The sequence below is a fragment of the Vulpes vulpes genome, chromosome 13, assembly GCF_048418805.1.
Source record: "Vulpes vulpes isolate BD-2025 chromosome 13, VulVul3, whole genome shotgun sequence".
Lineage (NCBI taxonomy): Eukaryota > Metazoa > Chordata > Mammalia > Carnivora > Canidae > Vulpes > Vulpes vulpes.
Window position 1 is genome coordinate 9,381,360 of NC_132792.1, and position 23,954 is coordinate 9,405,313.

Genomic DNA, 23,954 nt, shown 5'->3' on the forward strand with positions numbered 1-23,954 from the left:
TTGAGACTTGCTTTGTCAAGAGGCAGAGCTTGTACTCGGATGAGAGTCTCTTGATGGACATGCCTTCAACGCAATGACCAGCCGTCACATGGCTGACATGTAAAACGTGTTCTTGTAACTGGGAAATCCTAGCTGAAATCAACTGTAGGACTCCAGATTTCCCTCCCTGTGTTTCCAAGTTGAATTCAATCAGATGAAAGGTTTTCAATAGAAAATAAATAAAAGATCTCCTGCTTCAACCAATCATGCATTTTTAAGGGAGATAACAAAACATTTCATTCGGATAAGAAAATACTGTCCTGCAACTTGACAAATTAAAATTTGATGCTCTTGAATCTGGAGGGGAAAAAGCTAAAACACAGCTCTGATCTGACCTTACCCACTGTTGCCTTAAAGTGCAGTAGTATTTTATAAATCTATATTTTAGACATTTCAGAATTCTTTTGCATGTAATCATGTGATTTGATTCACATAATAGATCCATATAATAATCCATGCCTCTTGGACTAGACACAGTGGAGACTATTATCCTTATTTTTTTCAAAGGGGAACCAAAATACAAGAAGTCAAATGACTTTCCCAAGGTCACACAGCTAAACAGTCAAGACCAGCATTCTTTTGTGCAACCTGCTGCCTCCACTCACTTTTTGTTCTAATGGAACATTTCAAACCTATACAAAAGCTTATGAACTGCATAATGGTCTCACAACTTCAACAATCATGAACCCCTGTGTCTTTTCTCGCCTGTCTTCCTATTCTTTTTGCTCATCTCTCCTTCCCAATTATTTTGAAGCAAATTCCAGATGTCCTGCTATTTCATCTGTAAATGTTTCAATATGCATCTAATCAAGATAGAGAATTTTAACCTAATCACAATGCTATTAGACACTTTAGAAAAAGAAAATGCTGTTTCTTTAACATTGTCAAATCTCTAGGCCCAGGTTCAATTTCTTAATTGGTTTATAATTATATTTTTAAGTGTATTTACTTGATTTGGGTTGCAAAGAAAATCTGTGTATTGCCATTGGTTGATATCATTTGTCTGTTAATTTATAAGATTACTCTTCATATCTTTTTTTCTGGCAATATTTGGTGAGAGTCATCTAACTTCTATAATGCTTCCCAGTTTAGAGTTTGCCTCCTCTTGGGGCATTAAACGCAGTCTGTTGTCCATTGTTTTTCCCGCATTGGTAGTTATGTTTAGAAACTTGTTGAGATTCAGGTTCAATTTTTTTTCTACAAAAATAAACATATTTTTGGTTGGTTTTGTGGATTATTGTTATCAGGCATGTAATATCTGCTCATATTTTTTTATTAGCAGCTATTGACAGGAATAGCCTTTGTTCTTTTATTTCATAGGTGGTGATACCTCGATTCTATCAATACTCCATTAAGTCATTAGAGAGAATACAGTTTGAAGGAGAGTCTACTCCTCCAAGCGCAGCTCATAAAACAAAGTCAGGATAAATACTTAATTATTTCCCTGCCACTGTGTTCCCCATAAGTTTCCCAGTCAATCTGTCCCCAAACACCATCCAGAGATGATCAAAGAGGTCGTGTGTCTTAAGTGTCATTCTGACCTCACGCATGCTACTGTATTCTCTTGCTTCAATCTATTGCAATTATTATCCTTATTAAAGCTCAATTTGTCACATCTTTGACATGTGAGGGCCTGTTCACGTAACCCCCATAATTTCTGGGAGTCTTCTTACTCTCTGGTGTGAAAAGATTGTCCAGGCTTGTACATGTTCTGCCCTAAACTTTGGCCATTTCTGCAAAGAGTGCGAGCTCATTTTTGTAGTAATTGACATTTGGAAACCACAGGTTGGACACTGGGAGTTCCCACTGCTGCTAGATTTTCATTATTTCTAGCCTTTAAAAAAATATTTTACTTATTTATTCATGAGAGACACAGAGAGAGGGACAGAGACATAGGCAGAGGGAGAAGCAGGCTCCCTGCAGGGAGCCTAATGCAGGACTGGATCCCGGGACCCCGGGCTCCCGACCTGAGCTAACGGCAGACGCTCAACCACTGAGCCACCCAGCTGCCCCTATTGTCTAGGCTTTTATATCAGTGGGCCTACCTAGAAAATATATATATACCATGAATTCATAGTGATACTTATTGGCTTTTGGCTTAGACCCATCAGTTTTATATCTTTTATATCTGCACTTCTTTTTTCCCTTTCCAGAAATACCAGTTCTCAGTGACATCAATACAATTACCCATTTGCTTTATCCTGCAATTCACATGCAGTAGTCTAAGAGTAATGATACAGACACTACCACCTACAATACAATTGTTGTAAACAGTTTTAACATCCTTTTAAGATCATCTTGGAGTTCTTTTTATCCTCAGAACAGTTCCCTCTACAAATGTGTCATCAAATTATTGTGTTAAGATATTCGGGATATCTCCTCGCGGCATGGTTATATGTGTAGATTCATTTGTTTGTCCGCGTGTTTCTTTTTACAGTTTTTTTTAACATCTATATAAACTTAATTTATAATTAAGTAAAATGTTTCCACGCTTCTACAGCCAAGTTTATGAAACAAGATAGAATTTTAAAACTTTCCCACTCATTTTCTCTCCCCTCCCCTTTATTCCTTTTCACTATTTTTTACATTCCGCAAATGAATGAGACCATATAATGTTTGTCCTTCTCCGATTGACTTATTTCAGAAAGGGAGATGGAACATGAGAGACTCCTAACTCTGGGAAACGAACTAGGGGTGGTGGAAGGGGAGGTGGGTGGGGGGTGGGGGTGACTGGGTGACAGGCACTGAGGAGGGCACTTGACGGGATGAGCACCGGGTGTTATTCTATATGTTGGCAAATTGAACACCAATAAAAAATAAATTTATAAAATAAAATAAAATAAATTAATTAAAAAAGAATTTTAAAACTTTAAATTCTATCCCTATTTCCCTTCCTTCCTCATCTCTTCAGTAATGAGTTTTTATGTTTGACTTTTTATTCTTCAACTTTCCAATAAATAAAGAAAAATATATGGAGAAAGAAAGAAGTAGATGCTCCCTTTTATTTTTTTCGATTCTTTATTTAAATTCAGTTTAGTTAACATACAGTGTATTATTAGTTTCAGGGGTAGAGTTCAGTGATCCATCAATTGCAGACAACACCCAGTGCTCATCTCATCACATGCCTTCCTTCATGCCCATCACCCAGTTACCCCATCCCCCCAACCCTCTCCCCTCCAGCAACCCTCAGTTTGTTTCCTAGAATTAAGAATCTGTTATGGTTTGCCTCCCTCTCTATTTTTATCTTATTTTATTTTTCCTTCCCTTCCCCTATGTTCATCTGTTTTGTTCCCTAAATTCTACATACGAGTGAAATCCTATGGTATTTATCTTTCTCTATTTCACTTAGCATAATACCCTCTAGCTGCTCCTTTAGTAGCTCGAAGGTGGCATACTACACATGCTTTTCTCCACTTGGAGACTAGTCCATCAAAGTAGAGAGAAACAGCCCCCCCTTTTATTTTATAGCCACGTACAATAGCCTATTCAGCCAACAAAATGAGCACCGGGGTTGTTTCAAGCTTCTGCTATTACAAATTCTGCTGAAGGAATAATCTTGTGCCTCTGTCTTTCCAAATTTTTACCATCCACTGAGGCTTTCACATAACACAAAGGAAAGAAACCAGCTGAATGTTTTTGATCCTTGAATTCAGGGCGTCTGACCACGTGTTTGGCCATGCAGCATGTTGTCCATTCCGACAGTTAAAAACGTGGAAAGAAAAAAAAAGAAAAAAAAAACTTGGAAAGAATGGCATCCCCCAAGCTGTGATAAATATGGTTTGGGAGATTCTTTAAAAAAGAAGCTGTCTGGAGATCCCCAGGTGGCTCAGCGGTTTAGCACCTGCCTTGGCCCAGGGCATGATCCTGGAGTCCTGGGATCGAGTCCCACATCAGGCTCCCTGCATGGAGCCTGCTTCTCCCTCTGCCTGTGTCTCTGCCTCTCTCTTTCTCCTTCTCTCTCTCTTTCTCTCTCTCTCTCTCCCTCTCTCTCTGTCTCTCTCTGTGTCTCTCATGAATAAATAAATTAAATCTTTAAAAAAAATAAAAAGGAAGCTGTCCACTCTCCAGTACCGAGATACTAAGACACAAGGGAGGTAATGCTATGTGTTGAGAACCTACTGTGAGCCACATGCCTTCTCTGTAACTTCCCAAATAATTCTTCTTCCGGTCCTGCGTGGTCTCTGGTGTCCATATCAGCTTTAGAGATGAGGAATCTCTAACGAAGTCACTAGTCCAGGTTACAGCATTTGAATGTGGGACCAGGACTCTAAGCCACATCTGTGGCACAATGTAAAATCCACGATCCTTCTATTCCTTTCTTCCTCTTGCACAGTGATGAAGAGCTCAGACTATGGCCTTGGACTCTGGAGTTAACTCCTATCCTGGCTTCCCCACTAACTACTGTGTGACTTTGGTCAAGTCACTCAACCCTGTTTGCTTTAACATCTCATCTGCAAAATAGGGATGGATAATGATACCTCCCTATCAGGGTTGTTGTGTGATGAAAGGAGTGAAGAAATGGGTATTGCTTAGAATAATAGCTCATACATAGCAAGCACCATCTGGGTGTTAGCTGGCTTTATTATTTGTGGAGTCAAAAAATATTGACAGAGGATTTCCCCTGTGCCAGGCATGGTACTCCATGGTAAGGGTGTCACTGAGCCGGTGAAGGGACTCCTGGTCTCATAGCACCTACGATCTAGTAGACAACACACACATCCCCAGATAGTTACATAATCACAAAAGCACAGGTGCCTTTATGTTAGGAAGCCCTGTGGAGTCTAATCACCGTTGGATCCCTGGGCCTCAGGCAAAATGCCCCTCCAAATGTTCAGCTCGGGCTCTGTTTTGTTTGTGAAGGATTCCAGAGAAGCCTTCTCCCCCTCTCACGCTGTGTATCCCCCACCCCAGAGCTCACTCATTCCTTCTCTTTCTCTCTCATGCACGACAGCTGGAGTACACGGCCCGCCTTGACTTCCTTTGGCGAGTACAGGCCAAAGAAGAGATCAACGAGATGAAAGAGCTAAGAGAACACAATGAGAACATGCTCCGGAACATTCTACCCAGCCACGTAGCCCGCCACTTCCTGGAGAAAGACCGGGACAACGAGGTGAGCCCAGGCTGGTCTGGCCGGGAGGGAGAGTGGTGTTGGGAGGGGTGCAGTTGGACACACTGGTCCTGACCTCTGGGAGAATTCTGCTGCCCTCATGTGAGCACAGGAGAATGGAGACCATGCTACCCCAGAGCATCAGGCTACCCAGACTGCCTTGCACCACGAAGTCTACGGCAGAGCCTCCCCGGCCTCAGGGGCTTCATCTCTAAGATGGCCTTAATGTGAGACTGGATTGAGAGACTGGATTGCGAGACTGGATTGAGATTTGAGTTTTATATACCTCTGCGCACGTGTTTCTGTGTCAGGCTCTGCAACGTCTCTCTCTATGTGGGTGAGATGTTATTGCTGATGTCACCGGCTGATCCACTGAAGACATTTGGGTGCATGACCCTTGCCTGAGGGTAAAATCAGGAGAAACCCCCAGGATCCGTTTGCCACCCAAGCCACCACAGCAAATCAGCAGAAGAGAAGTGAAAGGGATGAGTAAGCTGCTGCTTGAGTAATCTTCATGCACCCGGGTCCTGAAGGTCTCCTGGATGCATGTCGAAGCACCACCCACCCCACTCGACAGATGGAGCTCTCTAGAACCAGCTTCAGGCCTGGTTTTCTCAAGCCTCCCTAGGGTCAGGAAGCCCTTTGCTGCAAGAGCTTCTTGACGAAGACAAGGAAGCAGAGAGATTAGTGATGTGCATCGGGCAGGACCCCCAAAGAAGCAGGTGAAACATGAGCCGTCAGAGGAAAAACCAGAAGAGAGAAGGAAAGAGAACTACTTTTTGGTTAAAATACCAAAACAATAAGGTACTTGGGACCAGAGGAGGAAAGCAGGAATTTGCTGGCTTTCTCTAGAAAAGGAGAGAACCTCCCAGAGCTGCCGAGGCTCCAAGCCATCAGCTGGGGTCCAAGCCAAACCTCCACTAAGCAAAATAAATGACCAGTTCAGCCTTAATCCTAGAAGATATTTTCAGTCAACTGTCTTGTCATGCTTCTTTGAGTTTTTAACTATTTCAGGAGTTCACACTTGACCAGTCTTAGCCACCAAGCTTTGACATGGCCTAGAGAATGTTTGCACTATAAATACCATTTACCGAACACCTGCTGCGAACCAAGTACTGAGATAGGCAAGTGATGTCCAGGATCTTTCATTCCAGTTACAGTCTTAAGAAGAGAGATCACCACCCCCGCATTATTGACAAAGACTTGGAGGCTCAGAGAGGGCCATGACATGTCCTCTATGTAAGCAAAGCTGTGGGTCAAGTCCAGTCCCTTGGGTTTCTTCCCTCTGTGCTGCACTGCCCCTACCGTGTGCCTGTAGGGGTTTGGCAAGACTAGGGTGTGTGTGTGTGTGTGTGTGTGTGTGTGTGTGTGTGTGACAGAGTAATGTGACATGGGAAGGGGTGACAGGCAGAGCCGGGACTGCTGTGATCTGCAGGAACTCCCAGTGCCCTGCTGTGTTATTGCGAGAAGCATCCTTAGCTTCTCTTCCCACTACAAATCTGAACTACAATACAAACCTCTGAGAGTCTGATTGGGGTTTGGACATCGTGAGTGTGGGTCCCAGCCTCCGCGAGGCCACAGCACGGCTCACAGATGTGAGCGGTAAGGCAATAAGAATGATTATCCCCATTTCCTAGAAGAAGAAACTGAGCCTCAGAGAAGTCTGAACACAACACTAGTGAGTAGTGAGCTTGAATTCACACCCAGGTCTGCTTCACCTTCAAAGCTAGATTTTGTGTTTTGTGCCACATTGCTGTGAGGGCAGGATGGGAGAGAAGGGGCAGCAGTGACAAGCGAGCTAAATACAGGTGGGCAAAGCCTCACCCCCTGGGACATCTTGTCCAGTGGGTCCTGGCTGTGGCACCCCACAAAGGTTCTGGCAGCTTCTACATTCCGCTGGACTTCTGACTTAGAATGGTGCTCATCACCCCAGGGCAGGGGCTTTCTCACCAATACTCCAACTTGGCTATTGCTATTGCTCAGTCCTGGGAAACCTGCTTGCTCATTGTAGCTTTTTTAAGACCTGTAGAAAGGACGCTAATGACAGCAGGTGTCCCAGGTGCTGCAAAGTCCGGATAGCACAAATTTCATCTCTGCCGCTCGCCCGCTGTATGACCTGGAGCAGCTCACCCAACCTCTCTGAATCCATTTTGTAATCCAATTAATGAGGGAACAATTCCAATCTTGCTGACTTTAGCTTGAGAACTAAATTGAGTAAGAACACATGAAGTGCCCAGCACAGCCTGGTGCCAGGTGGGTTCAGCATCGAAAGGCCATGTGGCGCTCTCAAAAGCCTGATGCCCTAGATTCAATCTTGGCTCCTCCTCTCACTACCTCTGGAACTGAGCAAGTGATGAACCTCTCTGGACCTCACTTTCTTCACCTGCAAGGCAACAATCCTTCCCAACTTGATCTGATTGCTATGTTTCCATGAGTAACTATGCACAAAGTGTCTAAATGGTGCTTGGCACCTTTTAGAAGCATATCGGGTTGTCGCTGTTATTTTTGATCAGTGTGAGCTGTCATCTTTTTGGTTCCTTCCTGAGCCTAGTCTCCCACCGACCCGACTCATTCACTCAAATTCAGCAAGTATTTATTGAGGGAAACCCCGTGCCAGGTGTTGTTCTAGGTCCTGGGGGTCAAACTGTGATACGGAGCATGCGTTTGCATGGGCAGATAGACATGAACATGAATAAATATGCAACGTGGTACCCAGGAGTGATCAGTCCTCCGAGGACAGAAGCTGAGTAAGAGAACAGAGTAGTGAAGGGGGTGGGGAGTGGACACTGGAGGGTCTCTCCAAGGTGGTGATGTTGGCACAGAAACCTGAGGATACTAATAAAGTCAATAGGCCTCAGACATTGCTTCTCCTCAGCAGAGAGGTGGCTTGACTCAGTATAAGAAACACAGGACCTGGAATCAGGGAGGTCTGGGTTCCCCAGACAAAGAGCCGACTGAGTCTTCATCTTGATATCTGGGCAGACCAGGGAGTGCACATATGCTCAAAACCCTCTACGAAGCCCAGACCAGAGTATGATAGAACAATAATAGCTCTTCTATATTCATCAATCCCTCCCCAGTTAACAGTGCTCTTATTTTTTTTTTTGAGCCCAAAATAACAACAACAACAACAACAAAAACAGATGGCATATCCAAAGCAGTCTTCTGGGGAGAGTAGAACGATGGGGCTGTTTTTATTTTTTTTAAAGATTTATTTATTTATTCATGAGAGACACAGATTGAGAGGAGAGGCAGAGACATAGGCAGAGAGAGAAGCAGACTCCTCGCAGGGAGCCCGATGCTGGACTCCATCCCGGATCCGGGGATCATGACCTGAGCCAAAGACAGGCACCCAACCGCTGAGCCACCCAGGCATCCCTGGGGCTGTTTTTAAAGGTGTAGACAGGTGACTAGAGCTCTTCCATGGCCCCTCCAAACCCCTCACCTCTTCTGTGTGCAGCACAAATTCCATCTTTGCTTATAACTAGCTATGTGACTTAGGGCAGCTTACCCAACCTCTGTGAGCACATATCCTCCTCTGATTAATGGGAAATAATGCAGACCTTGCTGAGTTGGTGTGAGAATTAAATCAGGTGAGAACACATGAAGTGCCCAACGCAGCCTGGTGCAAGGTGGGTTCAGTATAGTTAGGCCACCTAGTATGCTTGAAAGCCAGTGCCCTGGGTTTGGTTCCTTCTGGCCACTCTTTTCTCCAGATAACATTTGGCAGAAAGGAATGAGCCTCCTACCACCCCAGTCCTACCCCTCCATCCTCCAATAGGAAACAGCAGAGTTGAGATCTGAACTCAGGTCACAGGGCTTGGAGTTTATGGCCTAGGAACCCCAATACCTAGTGTTAAATCAACCATCCATTCAGAGGGACTTATTGGGTCCAATTTCCAGTCCCAGTGACATTTATTCCTAGGCACCATCCTGATTATTATTGTTGTTATTGCGGTGATGGCTATGGTCCTGGTGTTTGCTTATTAGCATTAGTAGCAGCAGTATGAGCTCTGGGCAGATTCCCTGGGCGGGTGTGAATTCCAACTCTGTCTCCTAACAACCACAGGTCATGGGTAAATTACTTAACTGCAACATGCCTCAATGTCCTCACAAGTAAACCAGGATCTTAACCGTATCTAGGTCCTGAGGTTTGTGAGCCATTCATTGCGATGATGTGTGTGCAGCATCCTGTGTGATGCTTGTCGTGCAGGAAGCGCTCCATAGTTGTAGCTGATATTATTAGCATTATTTGTGTTATATAAGCAATCGGAGCATTCTGGTTGTTGGCAGAGGCTGAGAAGTGAAACTAAGGAGAGGGTGGCAGGAGCTAGGATTGGTGAGAACATTCCAGCAGATAAATGATGATGAGAAACCCCTGGTGACCGGCCTTTATACCACAGCAGCATTTATATATCTCCAGGCAGACATGGCAGGTGAGCTGGCCCACTGTGTCATGGAAGGGGTTTCAGAGGGCTCTGGTAGGGTTTTCTCGTGTCTCTCTGTTTTAAACAGAAAATAGAAATAATGGAGCATTATGGGCTGAATTGTGTCTCCTATAATTCATATGTTAAAGTCTTAACCCCCGAGACTTCTGGATGCAACTGTATTTAGAAATAGGATATTTAAAGAGGTGGTTAAGTTCCAACAAGGCCATTAGGGCAGGGCCCTAATCGACTCTGACTGTGTTCTTCTAAGAGGAGGCGATTAGGACACAGACATACACAGCAGGGAGACCATGTGAGGATACAGGGAGAAAAAAGTCAAGGAGACAGCCCTCAGGAGAAATCAAGTCTGCTGACACCTTGAACCTAGACTTTGTAGCCTCCAGAACCATGAGAACATAAATTTCTGATGTTTAAACCACCCAGTCTGTGGTACTTTGTGAGGGCAGCCTGAACAAAGTGATATAATACATAAGAGACAGTTTTTTTTTCTCCAAATCACAGCCAATTGGAGGAATCAGAGAAAGTAGGGAGTCAGGCTCCTCCTGGGGTATCACTGCATTGCTCAAGGCCAAGGTGAATGGCCACACTTAGAAAGCCCTGTACCCTTGCTCTGCTCCTTGACCACAACCTGCACTCCCCACACCCTGCCCAACCCAACCCAGTGCTGCCAGTCACCACCAGCCTGTGCTCTTTTGGATGAGGACCAGCAAAGGCATTCATTCAGATTCCTCCACTCTGGAAGCTCAAGACTGATTGATCTTGAATCAGGGGCACCATCTTTCTCAGATGGAGTGCGTGGAAACCAGATGACACAAGCCCAAGTGTGCAGAGTGGGGAGGACCCTGGAGGTCCTCCAACCCTGGTTCTTCCACTGCTAGTTGTATGATACAAAACACTAGCTTTACTCCTCTCTCTCTGTCTCTCTCTCATTTTCTTATCTGGAAAGTGGCAATAAGAATCGTGCCTACTTCACAGGACCATTGCAAGAATTAAATCATTGAATTCATACGAAAGCACTTCATAATCTTTGATGTTTCCTGCAAAGACCAGGGAGGCATTAATTCCAACAGTTTAGAGCATTTGCCTTGTACCAGACCCTATGGACAGCATGCATTATAGTGGGGGCTATAATTTATGGCATCCCAAAAATATGAACCGGATTATTAGAATGGACTGAGATGAATGGTATGGGGTCTTTGCCTTATGGAATTCACACTAAAGGAAGAGATAAGCTGTAGGTGATAATTCAGGCAGCCAGGGATATGGAATCCAGTTCACAGGTTGTACTCAGCCTCCTGACCCTATCTGCAGTCCGGGAAGGTTTGCAGAAGAAGACACTGTATCTATGTGGCTAATGAAGGCAGAAAACAAGAGTTAGCCTGGCTAGGGAGGCTAACTTCAGGAAGGAAGGACATGTCCCATCAAGGGACAGACAGTAGGAATAAAAAGCATTCAAGTGAGATAAGAAGGTGTGTGTGTGTCTTCGTTTGACTCTCCTAGAAGCAGACTTTGAGACAAGGATTTGGGTGAAAATAATTCACTTAGAGGTGGTCCCAGGAAGCCAAAGTTAGGCAGGAGGGTGGGAAGGAAAGGCAGGGCTAAATTATCAGACTCATAACCTCTGGGGGCGCCTGGAGCTCAATCCCACTGGGAATTCGGGAGCATGTAGAAAGCCGACCTCACAGCTCTCTGGCCCAGGGGATGAAGGAGCTGAGGACCATAAGCCACTGGCTGAGAGCAGCTCTGAGGGGCATTAATTTCCTGCTCCAATGGGCAGAGTGTCCTCTGGCGGTCAGAGGAAAGCTCCATGCCAAGCGATGCAAGGGCCCGCAGGGGGACTTCTGTGAGAGGAGCTCAGGACACCCGCAGCATCTGCGACCGTGCCTAGGCAGGAGCACAATGCTTCGGTGTTTCTGGAACATAAGGTCCAGTGCAGGGACTCACAGGCAGTAGAGGCTGAAGAGAAGGGTGGAGATGAGGGCATGAGTCTATGAATCTGCGTCATGCGGCTGTGTTTGCACTTTATCCTGAGGGCAATCATGAGCCACTGGAAGGTTTTAAGAATGGGAGAGACATGGTCAGTGTTCTGTGTTTAAAAGATCACTCCGGCCACCACAAGGAACATGCCTCCGGATGGGACAAGATGAGTCAGGGAACACAGCATGGGGAGGAAAACCAGTGGCCCTGATAAATAGCAATGGCAGGAGGGGCAGAAAAAAAATACTTGAGATGAAAAGAAAGCCAGCAGAACTTGCCAATGTATTGAATCCAGACGTGATGGGGAAGAAGGGGTCAAGGCATCTCTGAGCATCTCTAACCTTGATGACTCGGTAGCACTGAGGGAATGAGGGAGCAGGTTTAGGGGGAGAGGAGAAACCTCCAACATTTATAGCTTGAGGAGTATGAGGACAACCCAGCGTGGGGCCCAGAAGCTGGGAGCCCAAGAACAGGAGCTGACTTGAAGACAGGAGTTCAGAGTCTGCCCCACCTGAATGTTGGTGAAAGGTTGAGAGTAAACAAGATGGCCCAGGTAAATGTACAAACATTGGCCCAGACAGTGGGTCAAGGACAGAACCACAGCAATCGCCTACATTTCAGATGGGAGGCAAGCCCCCCAAAAAAGGCATCTCTGAAGGAGCCAGGAATAAGGAACACAGATGCGGCATCACCAAAACAAGGGAAGTCAAGAGGCTCATGGTCTTGCGAGTGATGACCACACCAACCTGCACAGGTGTCCCCAAGGACACAACCCGGTACCTGTGTAGTGATTTTTTTCCACTTTGGCTGGCAGGCTGACCTGCTCTCAGCTGACATGTGAATGAACACTGCCAGGGTGGCAACGGGCAGTGGAGGGAACCAGTTTGAGAAGTTTGGATGAAGAGGAAGAGAGACTGGTGGGTGGTCACAGGTGTGTTCAGGATCCAGGGTGTGTCATCCTTCTCCATATAGGGAACATTTGGAGAGGGGGAGGGATGTGGGGGAGGAGAAAAGAAATAAAGAAAAGGATCACCACAGGAGGATGCTGCTGAAGAAGTTAGAAGCAGGTGCTGTTGACACATCTGGTAGAAACATTGACCTTTGGCAGCAGGAACAGGCATTGTCTGCCGTTGAAGCAAAAGGGATGAAAACAAGAATGAATGTAGACAGAAGGATGAGTATTGGAACAGAGCTGGGCAGCTCCCAAGAGCCTCAGGTTTGCCACAAAGGCAAGAGACAAGATCATCTCTGGAGAGGAATCCAGTGGGGAGTGGAGTTAGAGACGGGGTGAGGGTTTGGACTCGCTGCTGGAACAGAGAAGTAAGCCAGCCAAGGACAAGAGGTGTGCTGTCAGAACTCGGCCCCCCCACCCCGGGGCTGGAGACCATGAATTGTCAGTGGTCCTATGTGGACATGATGGTGTCAGAACCCTATTGTCTGTCCTTCCCATGGTAACCTGCGTGTGGGTGTAGACATACACGTGCGCATGGGGAGCATCACTGCAGAACCTTGCCTCTACTGACTGTTTCTGGCTCCCTCTGTGTGTCTCCATGTCCAGGAGCTGTATTCTCAATCCTATGATGCCGTCGGGGTGATGTTCGCCTCCATCCCGGGGTTTGCTGACTTTTACTCTCAGACTGAAATGAATAACCAAGGAGTGGAATGCCTGCGCCTGCTGAATGAGATCATTGCTGACTTCGATGAGGTAAAACCAAAACCTCTGAAAGCTACGATCACCGGTGGGCATCACTATTGTCACGACACCACATTCACTGTAGCAATAGCCATGGTTTGCACTCACAGAGCTCCAGGCTGCAGTCTGAATACAAACACGTATTAGCTAATTTAGTATTGTGGGAGATAACCACACCATTGTTTTTCAATCTGGGGGATCAAGATCAGAAGGCTCAGTAAGGCTGGGTAATCTAACCCAATGGCAAACAACCATCGAATGGCAAAACCAGGACTTGATCGGAGGCTGGTGCTACTCAGACATTGCAGAGGCTGGGCACTGATGGGGACATTTCTCCATCTGTTCAAAGTGCCAGAGATGAAACCATCAATTAGCATTTGGTCAGAGACCTAAATACAAGTATACACATGCTCCAGGTAGTGGAGGCTCCTGTTAGGCTCCAAGAGACTAAAGGACACATGACATGAGGGGATATACTCATACTACACTGTATTTACATTAACAGACTTGGCAGGTGCAATTCGTCCTCAGATCCCCATGTTCTAGCTTGAGGTAGGGCACCGTCGTCCATCCATTTGCCCAGGCCTGAGAAGGCAAGTGATTCATTGAGAAAATGCTCGGGAAGAAGCCATGCAAAGATGAGGGTTCATTGAGGTCTAGCCTCCTAGCCTGATCCCCAGGATCTCAGGAGCAGAAGTGGTACCACAGAGATGTTTCCCATGGAGGCAAGAGGGCCAAGCTTTTGTAAACCTGTGTTGGTCAACCATTGGCGGTGGGCTGTCCCTTGTGTGTGTGTGTGGGGGGGGGGGAGGGGGGTAGTGCCTCACTTCCCAGGTATTTCCAGCAAGGAGGCTCCCAATGGCCCAAGGCAGTTCTCAAAAAAAAAAAAAAAAAAGGCTCCAGCAGTGCATTGTCAGCAGCCAGACAATGAATGCCATGGCATTCTTGAGAATGGCCCCATAAAGATGTAGGTGGCGAACAAGAGCATTTGTGACATCATTCAACAACATCCTCTCCCTCGATCCCCACATTCCATTTAGCTACTGAGTCCTATGGGTTCCTTCTTGATGGCTCTTTGGTCTGCGCCTCCTCAGCATCAGTGCGGCCCCCTTCTTGCCTTGAGCCATCTTACTTCTCCCCTGGATGACTGTGGCATTCCTGTACCTCACCTCAGCAATCACCAAAAGCACGACTATCTTTTCACAGCCTTTGAAACCTAAAGCCCATCAGTGGCTCCCTTTCACCAACTCCTCATGAGGTCACCTGAGGCTTTCCATTTGCTGCCCCTGTACCCTCTCCACCCTTACCTCCCACCATGTGCCACCCAGTACCCCCACCCAGCACCACCCAGCTGCTTACAAGCATGCCCACCTGGCTATTCCATACTCTGCTCTTTCTGCCCAAAATTATGCCATCCTCCCCATACCCTGTCCTGTCTCCCTCAACATCATGAAAACCCAATATTGAACAGTCCATTCAAACATCATCTCTACTTATGACATCTCTTCTAATCCTCCTTCTACCCAGGTAAATGTTGTCACTCCTATTTTAATGAAAAACTTATACCCTGAAACATTCCATCATAGAGCCTGAAACCCTCCAGTGTACAGATCTGCCTCCCCAACTAGCCACTAGGTTCTGGGGCAGAGACCCATCTTATTAATATAGGTGTTTACTGCCTGTTGCAGCAAATGCAAAACAATTTCAATATGTAACATTCAGTCGTCACTTATCCTTCAGGATAAGTGATTATAAGGATAAGTGATTCCTACAGGATAGGAATATCAGCCTTTATTTTATGTTTATAAATATAAGTGAAGGCTCAGAGACATCAAGAGAGCCCAGGCTTTGCCACCACTAAGTAGCACTGCCAACATTTGAACCTAGGTGTGCCATACTGTTTTGGTTTTTAATCATTAACTGGCACTTATGATTCCAGTTTTGTAATCAAAAAGGCAACAACGGCCATTTTGGTTATTCTAGAGATGGGGGTTGGGATCAAGATAAGTAAGACAGTCACCTCCTGCTTCCACGGCTTCACAGTCTAGTGAGGGACAAGATGATTGAGTCACCTTTACACGGGAAGTCTGTGGTAAGTTTACTCATAAAGAGGGCCTTGTGTTGTGGAGAGTGGAGGGTGAGTACCTTTATTCCAGGTCTTCGTGGCAGGCCATAAGCTCATAAAGATAGAAATTATACTTTTATGTATCCTGTTAAATCCTCAAGGACTAGTGCTATGCCTAGAACATAAGATGTTCATGACAGATGTTTACTAAGTATTTGTTAAAGGGACCAATCAATCAATTAATAAATGGTGGACAAAAAAAAATCAGCTGGCAAATAGCAAGGAGATGATAAACTGGTGCAATCCAAAACATATATTTAAATTAAGAAAAATTAAAACACTACACTAAAAAAACAACAAAAACAAAACAAAACAAAACAAAACAAAACAAAACAAAAAAACCACCCCTAACTGAAGATTGAGCCATCAGGTTTTGTTTTATTTTAAGCACTATAGCCCCTCCATCCTCCAAAAGTGCTCACGAGCATGTTTTTAAATTGTAGTTAAATGAATTTGAACTAAATCTGTTCTCTGTACCCCAGTTTGTAGGCATCTGATGTCTTAAACACACACACACACACACACACACACACACACACACACACACAGACAACGCTCCTAGTGGTAGAGGTGGGTTTTTGCAGAAGGAAGTTGGAGTGGCTAGGAGAGGGGGGGATTTATTGGTCCAGGAGCTAGGTTTTAGACCAGGAGGAGGTGGGGAGGAGGAGCTGGAGAGAAGTGGGAGAAGAGAGGAGGGCAGAGATGAGAAGGAGACAAGAAAAGGAGATGCTGGCGAAGATGCAGAGAAAGAGGAACCCTCTTAAGCTGCTGGTGGGAATGTAAACTGGTATAGCAGTTCTGGAAAACAGTATAGAGGTTCCTCAAAAAGTTAAAAATAGAGCTCTCCTCATGACCCAGCAACTGCACTACTAGGTATTTATGCAAAGGATACAAACACAGTGATCCAAAGGGGCATCTGCACCCCAATGTTTATAGCAGTAATGTCCACAATAGCCAAACTATGGAAAGAGCTGAGAAGTCCATCGATAGATGGATGGATAAAGATGTGGTGTGTATACACAATGGACTATTACTCAGCCATCAGAAAGAATGAAATCTTGCCATTTGCAATGATGTGGATGGAACTAGAGGGTATTATGCTAAACAAAATATGTCAATCAGAGAAAGATAATTATCACAGGATCTCACTCATATGTGGAATTTAAGAAACAAAACAGATAAACATAGGGGAAGGGAAGGAAAAATGAAATAAGACAAAATCAGAGAGGGATACAAACCATGACTCTTAACTCTAGGAAACACACTAAAGGTTGCTGGAGGGGAGGAGGGTGAGGAGATGGGGTAACTGGGTGATAGGCATTAGGAAGGGCTCTTGATAGAATGAGCACTGGGTGTTGTATGCAACTGGTAAATCACTAAACTCTACCTCTGAAACTAATAATACGCTATATATTAATTAAATTAAATTTTAAATAAAAAAAATTTTAAAGGAAAAAAGAGGAGGAAACAGAAAGAAGTAGAAGAGAAGGGGCAGAGGAAGAAGAGGGAAGGGCATGTAATCAGCAGGAACATTCCCTGGCCTGCCAACCCCATGCACTCTCAGCTTTCCCCCCATGGGTCCCCGGGCCACTCAGACATGCCTTCTCCCTCTGTGTCAAGAGAGACCTTCTGTGTTCTACGTTGGCTGAGCTTTAGCCAGATGCCCTGGTGCTGACTTAAGCCAAGACGCTGCTCTTCTTACTGATCAGATTCCCACAGGAACCTGCAAAATTCATTCTTGGCTCAGAGGAAAGCAGAACATCACTTGGAGCACATGCTGCCAGCCTGGATTGCAATAACCTGACACCGGGGCTCCTCACCCTACGGCCCCCACTTCATTGAAGGCCGAAGGGTGCTCCCACACCTCACCACTCCATGCAGGACTAGTGAATTAATATAGGGGCTGATTCAGAACCACATTATGCCCCTAGATGCTTTTAGCTATATGCAGGATAAATGTGCTGCATGGACGTTAGATGAAATGATGAAGCCTCTTGCTGTCTTCTGATTGACTTCTGAGGAGGAGGCAGCTTTGCCTTGGCTTGAAATTGGCCCTTGGCCAAGTAGTTCCAAGAGAAGAGCGGAAGGAAGAGTCCCCCTGTCCCCTCAGGAATCTGGGGAAAGGCAGGTGTAAGGACGTGGAGGGAGGGAGATGGGCACTCGAAGACATGCCAAGATCCCTGAGCTAACATTAACAATTGTAGGGCTGCTAAAATACCAAACCTGCTTAGGGGTATCTCAGGGCAAATGTCAGACATGATCTAGGCTGAAGACCTGCAGGCTGCTCCGGCCACTTCCTTTTCTAGGTATAGTTTGTGGAAGCTCAACCAGGGCAGAACAGTGGCTTCACTTTAGCTCAAGAAACAAAAATAATAAACAAAGGTTGCCTCAGCTGTGAATCGGGCTACACACACACACACCCCCCAAAGCAAATCACAAAAGCACCTGCCTGCCAGTGTTTTCCCTTATTTCCCAGAAGAATTTCTCTCCAGCTGGAATTTTTCTGATTTTCTTAGCTCTGGATTAATTTTGAGAGGATGCAAGACATGTGTAGAAAACACCTTCTCGTCATCTTGGTCTGGCCCACCTGTCTGCCCACCCCCAGGGTGGCATGAGCCCCTGAGCATATTTCAGTCTTCAAGGAAAACAGGGAGTTGGACAACCAGAAGTTATGTTTATACCTGCCAACATAGGGAAACAAGAGAGTAGGGAAATAAGAACTTAGCCCTGGGAGCCAAGGAGGTTTGGGTTTTGAACCTATGCTGTCCACTCAGGGCTGGCTTCATGGATATGTGACCTGTGTGGCGTGGGCAGTGAGACACAGTCAGAATCTAGGTATCCTTGAAGGTGAGCTAGGGATCTTCTGAAAGGTTGGATGTGGGTTGTGATGTTTTTATCCAAAACAACTGGATATGATGATACTCCTTAAAGAGTTATCTGGGCACACCCATCGTGGCACCTGGCAATTAGCAGGTGCTCAGGAAACATATGTTGACTGCCCAACTACATGATTCTCAGAGAGAAAAGTAGCTGTCTCAAGGATGCTGAACCAGACAAAAGTAGTCCTTGTTATGAGCCAGGGACCTCTTTCAGGAAAGCCCCCGTCTTCTCGAAGAATAGACACCAGGACTAATACCATTGCCTGGATCTGTTTCAGCTGCTCGGTGAAGACCGGTTTCAAGACATTGAAAAGATCAAGACCATTGGCAGCACCTACATGGCTGTGTCAGGCCTGTCACCTGAAAAACAGGTAAAGGAACTCCTTGCACTCAGCCACAACATATGGCAGGGGCCTCACTGTTGTCATGTCCCTGAAGGCAGTGGGGCCACTGTCACCAGGCTGTGTGGGGAGGGACTGGTAGGGAGATAATCTGATGAACTGGATTGTCTAGTTGGGTGACATACATTTGCTCCTGAGGGAAGTAGGATCTACTCGATGAATCGATGCTGCTTTATGATTGAGAAACCTCTAGGCTCCATTCTGAACCTTGTTGTTCACTTGATAAACAAAATCAGGGTGAAGAAATACCCTAGATATGATTTAGTTGTGAGTGTTACCAAACCCCTAGTACCAGCCTGTTTTTTTGTTCTTGTGGGATTATTAATAATAATAATAGCTCCCACTCTCTTGAGGGCTGACTGTTTGCCAGGCATAGTGCCAAGTGGGTACACCAGCATCTACCTTCCAGGGTTAGTGGATGAATGACTTGAGACCGTGTCATGCTCCCCACACAAAAGCCTTATACCCAGTAGATCCTCAACAAACGCTACATGGCCATGAGTCTCAGTTACTGGGAAGAAGGAATCCTCATTTCTTCCTCTCATTCTTCCTTCACTTGCTTTCCAACTAAGAACATAGAAACATTCCATGATCAACTATCTGGTAAGACACCCCCTTTAGTCGTTGGGTGACTGGCGCTCTATAGCAGGGGTCCACAAAGTACGGCCTGCTTGCCAGATCTGACCCACTGTTTTTGTCAATAAAATTTTACTGGAACACAGCCATACCCCTTTATTTAGAGTTTATCTTTGGCTCTTTCCAAGCTGAAATGGCATGTTGAGTAGCCAGGACAAAGCCTAAAATATTTACTATTTGGCCCATCACTGAAACGATTCGCCAACCTCTGCTCTGGCGAGGCACGAAGTGCTTTCACACACACGATCTCACACAATCAGGGAGGCAGGCAGGGCACGGACACTAATCACTCATTTTACAGATGAGGAGATTGAGATTCAGAGAGACACAGAGTGCTTGCTCTGCTTTTCCCTCAGGAGATCCATGAAATGTCTATGTGAAATGTCCCTTAAACAGTGTGAGTGCTTCAACGGAAATACAGATTTCCTAGGCTGGAAACACTACACATGCAGGGCCCCTGGGTGGCTCCCAGCAAGGAGCCTGCTTCTCCCTCTGCCTGTGTCTCTACCTCTCTCTGTGTCTCTCATGAATAAATAAAATCTTTAAAAAAAAAAAAAGAAACACTACACGTGCAAACATAAGAGCCCAAACACACACACACTCATGCACATACACATCAGTGAACACACTCAGGAATTCATGGTGTCTCAACCCTCCAAGACGAGTGTAGACGTGAAGAAAGGAATATGATGAACCACGCATATTCCACTTGCTTAAGCAAATCCGCCATCATCCTACATTTCGGGGACCTTGCCCACTCGAGTGTACAGGGGCTCACATACCTGGTTGTGTCCATCTTAGGGCTGCACAGCTGGGTTAGGACATAGGGCAGCCCGTGCTGGGGAAAGGTTCACGTTCACCACAGTGACTGTTTTTCTTGTCTCTCCTCTGCTCCAGCAATGTGAAGACAAGTGGGGCCATTTGTGTGCCCTGGCCGACTTCTCCCTCGCCCTGACCGAGAGCATACAGGAGATCAACAAGCATTCCTTCAACAATTTTGAACTCCGGATTGGTGAGTCGCAGCTGACGGCGTGGCAAGGGGACCCCCCCACATAGCTGGCTGGCCTGGCTCCATCAGACCCTCCCTTGCCTTGGGCCTCCCTTGCCCTGGGCCTCCCTTTGTCCTGCGAGATGCAGCAGGCTCAGGGTGACCTTGAGGACCAGGGTGGCATCAGCTCAGGCCTGTCTGGCCTCCTTCTCAGTCAGGGTGCCGGAAGCCAGGGAAAGATCCTGGCCTGAGTGCAGAAATGGAGTGCAAACACTATGCCATACCTGCCTTTCCTGCAACGTGCTTGTGTGGTTTCCCATCCACACATGGCCCTGCTGGGGGAGGGAGCGGAGAGGCCTGTCATTTCATCCTGACTTCAGGTCCTCTGATGCTGTGGGCCAGTGTGCTGCTGCCTGGTTCCTCGGGACAACACCTTAAAGCAAAAGCAGGATTGGATTCCTAAGGATGTCAGGTGCTGTGCTCGTGCAGGGACAGGCAGAGAGCCTCTTGGCTGTTCACCTGGCCACACAGCTCATCCTTCCTTGAGCTTAGAGACACCCTTGAACAACACCACAATGCAACAGAAACCACAGTGATGTGATGAGTGACCCTTTCTCATGTATAAAACTTGCCGGTTTCTTCAGGATCCCTGCTGATCTTCGAAGACCTCCTCCAGCACAGCATGACAATCCCTGCTCCGGTCCACATTCTGCTTTCATAGCGGGTAGACGCAGGCCCAGAGATGGGGAGCAATAGCTTAACAATCACACAGCCAAATGGATGCTCTGGCGGTGGCTCCAAGACTTGGGGACAGCCCAGTGACATTCTGGCTGCCAGGCTGCAGGCTAAAATGGCCTTTGCCGCCGTCGTCATGGTTCAGGTGTCCTCTGGCCAGCCTGCCATCTAACTGACTTGGCCATCCCGGAGTAGCTTTCAAGAAATGGAGGTCAACAAACCCCAGCATCTGACTTGTCAGCTCTCACAAATGCCACGTACCTTTGTTCATCGAAATAAAAAGAAGTCATATTTGTGTTTTTTATCTACAGCTGAGGTGTTCAGGGCCTATTCCCACATCATCCATTGATCCTACATGTCCTCTCTGAAATCATTGACCACACAATTGAACCAGGACTTAAAAAAAAAAAAAAGTAGATCTTCAACCCTGAATGAAGTAAGGGTCAGGGACAACTCTGGGTGGGAAATCTCAGAGTGTCGGCATAGTTCAGAGGCTAGGAGATCATTTTCCCGACTTCCCTGGGCCTCTTAGTTTGTGTTTTGGGTCTGCTGGGACCGACTGTATGACATTGGGCAAGCCTTTCAAACCCTCTGAATGTCAGTTCCTCGTGTGCAAGCTGGGCACGATATTATTTCCCCCCAACACCCGCCTCGTGGTTGTAATGTGGAATCAGATGGGGTAATGCCTGGGAAGTTCTCTGCAAATCATGGAAAGATCTTCGTCCCTGTGAATCCCATGCAGTCTGCAAGGTCTTTCTCCGATTTCTCAGCCATTTCTATTTTATTTTGTATGGGGCGGGGAGGGGCTTACTCTTCCCTCTGCCTGGAATCATCTAACCCAGATATCTGCATGGCTTGTCTTGTCACTTTCTTCAGAGTCTGCTCAGAAAGGCCTTTCCTAACCACCCTTCTCCAAAATGCCCCCCTCCTACTTCTCTCTCCCTCTAACCTGATTGATTTTTCTTTATAGCCTTTATTATTCATTGATATATTACTTATTTTGTATCCATCTCTCCCCAGTAGAAGGTAAGCTCCACGAGGGTCGGGGCTGCATCTCTTTTCTTTCCCACCATTTCCCTGGAGCCTGGAACAGTGCTGAAACTGTGCAGGTGTCCAGCCAGTTTTGTAGAATACATGAGAAATTCTAAGTCTAATAAGAAGGAGACACGCATATCCACCAACATGATTAGGGAAATGCTATCCATCCTAGGAGAAGTCTATTTTTCTTAAAAGTGGAGTCATTGAAACTGTCTTATAAGGCATTTGCCAAATAAACTGTGGGTTGGGGCAGACAGGATAGTTCATAGGGACAAAGGCATAGAGGTGGTGGTGGCCAGCAGGTGAGGAAAATTCAAGCAGTTGAGCATGGGTACAGTGTGAGGGAAGGTAGAGGGGAAAGTGGTGGCGAAGGAGGCTGACCAAGCAGGCAAGAGTCAGATTCGAGAGGCCCTTGGCTGTGATCCCAGGGCACATGAGCATCATCCTACAGGCAAAAGGAGCCATAGCAGGTGTTGAAGTGAGTTGGAACTTGGTCAGACGGGCACCAGCAAGAGCCCTCCCACTCCAGCAGCAGTGTGGAGGATGGTCTGCAGGAGGACAAGGCGGGGAGACTGGGAGACCTGTTGGGAGGCTTTGGCCATGGACCAAGGAATGATGCTCAGGACCTGGATGCAGGCAGAAAAGGAAAAGTCACCCAAGCTCTCAGAGCGCTGTAATAGCAGAGGCTGGAGGAGACCCCAGGGTCCTGTCTCCTGGTCCAGTGCTCTGTATGTCCCACAGGCCAAGATAAGTCAGCGTCCGTGTGAGAATAATAATAACTTCCTCTTGCGCACCCCCTGGTTGCCAGGCACCATGCCAAGGCTTTACTTCCATTACCTCAATTCGTCTTCTACGTTGCAGACGAGAAAAGTGAGGTCCACATAGGCTAAGTAACCGACCCAGGCCACCCAGGTGTCATGGGTGACTGAGGCCGGATCTGGGCCCTGCGGTTTATCCACAGTGACCACACCCTCACTGGTCACTCTCCCAGCAGAACTGAGAACACCTCACTGATGTCTCTCTCCTCTCATCTCTCACCCCTTTGGTCACTCGCAGGCATCAGCCACGGCTCGGTGGTAGCTGGCGTCATCGGCGCAAAGAAGCCACAGTATGACATTTGGGGCAAAACCGTGAATCTGGCAAGTCGAATGGACAGCACGGGGGTCAGCGGCAGGATCCAAGTCCCCGAGGAGACCTATCTTATCCTGAAGGACCAGGGCTTTGCCTTTGACTACCGAGGGGAGATCTACGTGAAGGGCATCAGTGAACAGGAAGGAAAGATCAAAACGTACTTTCTGCTGGGAAGAGTCCAACCCAACCCATTCATCCTGCCTCCGAGAAGACTGCCCGGGCAGTACTCCCTGGCCGCGGTGGTCCTGGGCCTGGTCCAGTCCCTCAACAGGCAAAGGCAGAAGCAGCTTCTCAATGAGAACAACAACACGGGGATTATCAAGGGTCATTACAACCGGCGGACTTTGTTGACACCCAGCGGACCAGAGCCTGGAGCCCAAGCTGAAGGCACCGACAAGTCCGATTTGCCATAAAAGCATTTTCTTTGTGTTTCTTTTTTTTGTATTTCTTTTATATATAAAATAAATATACTAATAAAAAGGTTTAATTTTTTTTAGAACGAGGATGGTTTCATTGGTCTTTGGCTACACTAAATTGAAGCTAGGGTTGAGTTTCTCTTCCACCACAAACACTTATTGGCCATCTCTGATATACAAGGTACTTTGTGAAACAGATAAAATAAGACCGCGTCCCTGACCTTGAGAGGCTCACAGTTGAGTGTGAAAGAGGGACGTGTAAACAGACGCTCAACACAGCCACCATTTATTGAGCCCCTGTCATGTGCAGGGCCCAATGCCAAGCTCTTTACATAATGACC

The 23,954-nt window shown here is 46.5% G+C and overlaps 1 protein-coding gene across 4 annotated transcripts in view; it reads left to right on the forward strand.

Moving 5' to 3' along the window:
* The window catches only part of ADCY8 (adenylate cyclase 8), a 204,919-nt gene extending 181,223 nt beyond the window's left edge, over positions 1–23,696 (forward strand). For all 4 annotated transcript variants that reach the window (XM_025993463.2, XM_025993464.2, XM_025993465.2 and 1 more), the window contains 5 exons: positions 4,991–5,149; positions 13,130–13,276; positions 18,547–18,639; positions 20,203–20,317; positions 23,123–23,696. In XM_025993463.2, the coding sequence (XP_025849248.2) occupies positions 4,991–5,149; positions 13,130–13,276; positions 18,547–18,639; positions 20,203–20,317; positions 23,123–23,610 (1,002 nt within the window). In that variant the 3' untranslated portion in view covers positions 23,611–23,696. The remainder of the gene's footprint in view (positions 1–4,990; positions 5,150–13,129; positions 13,277–18,546; positions 18,640–20,202; positions 20,318–23,122) is intronic.
* The last annotated feature ends 258 nt before the right edge of the window (positions 23,697–23,954 follow it).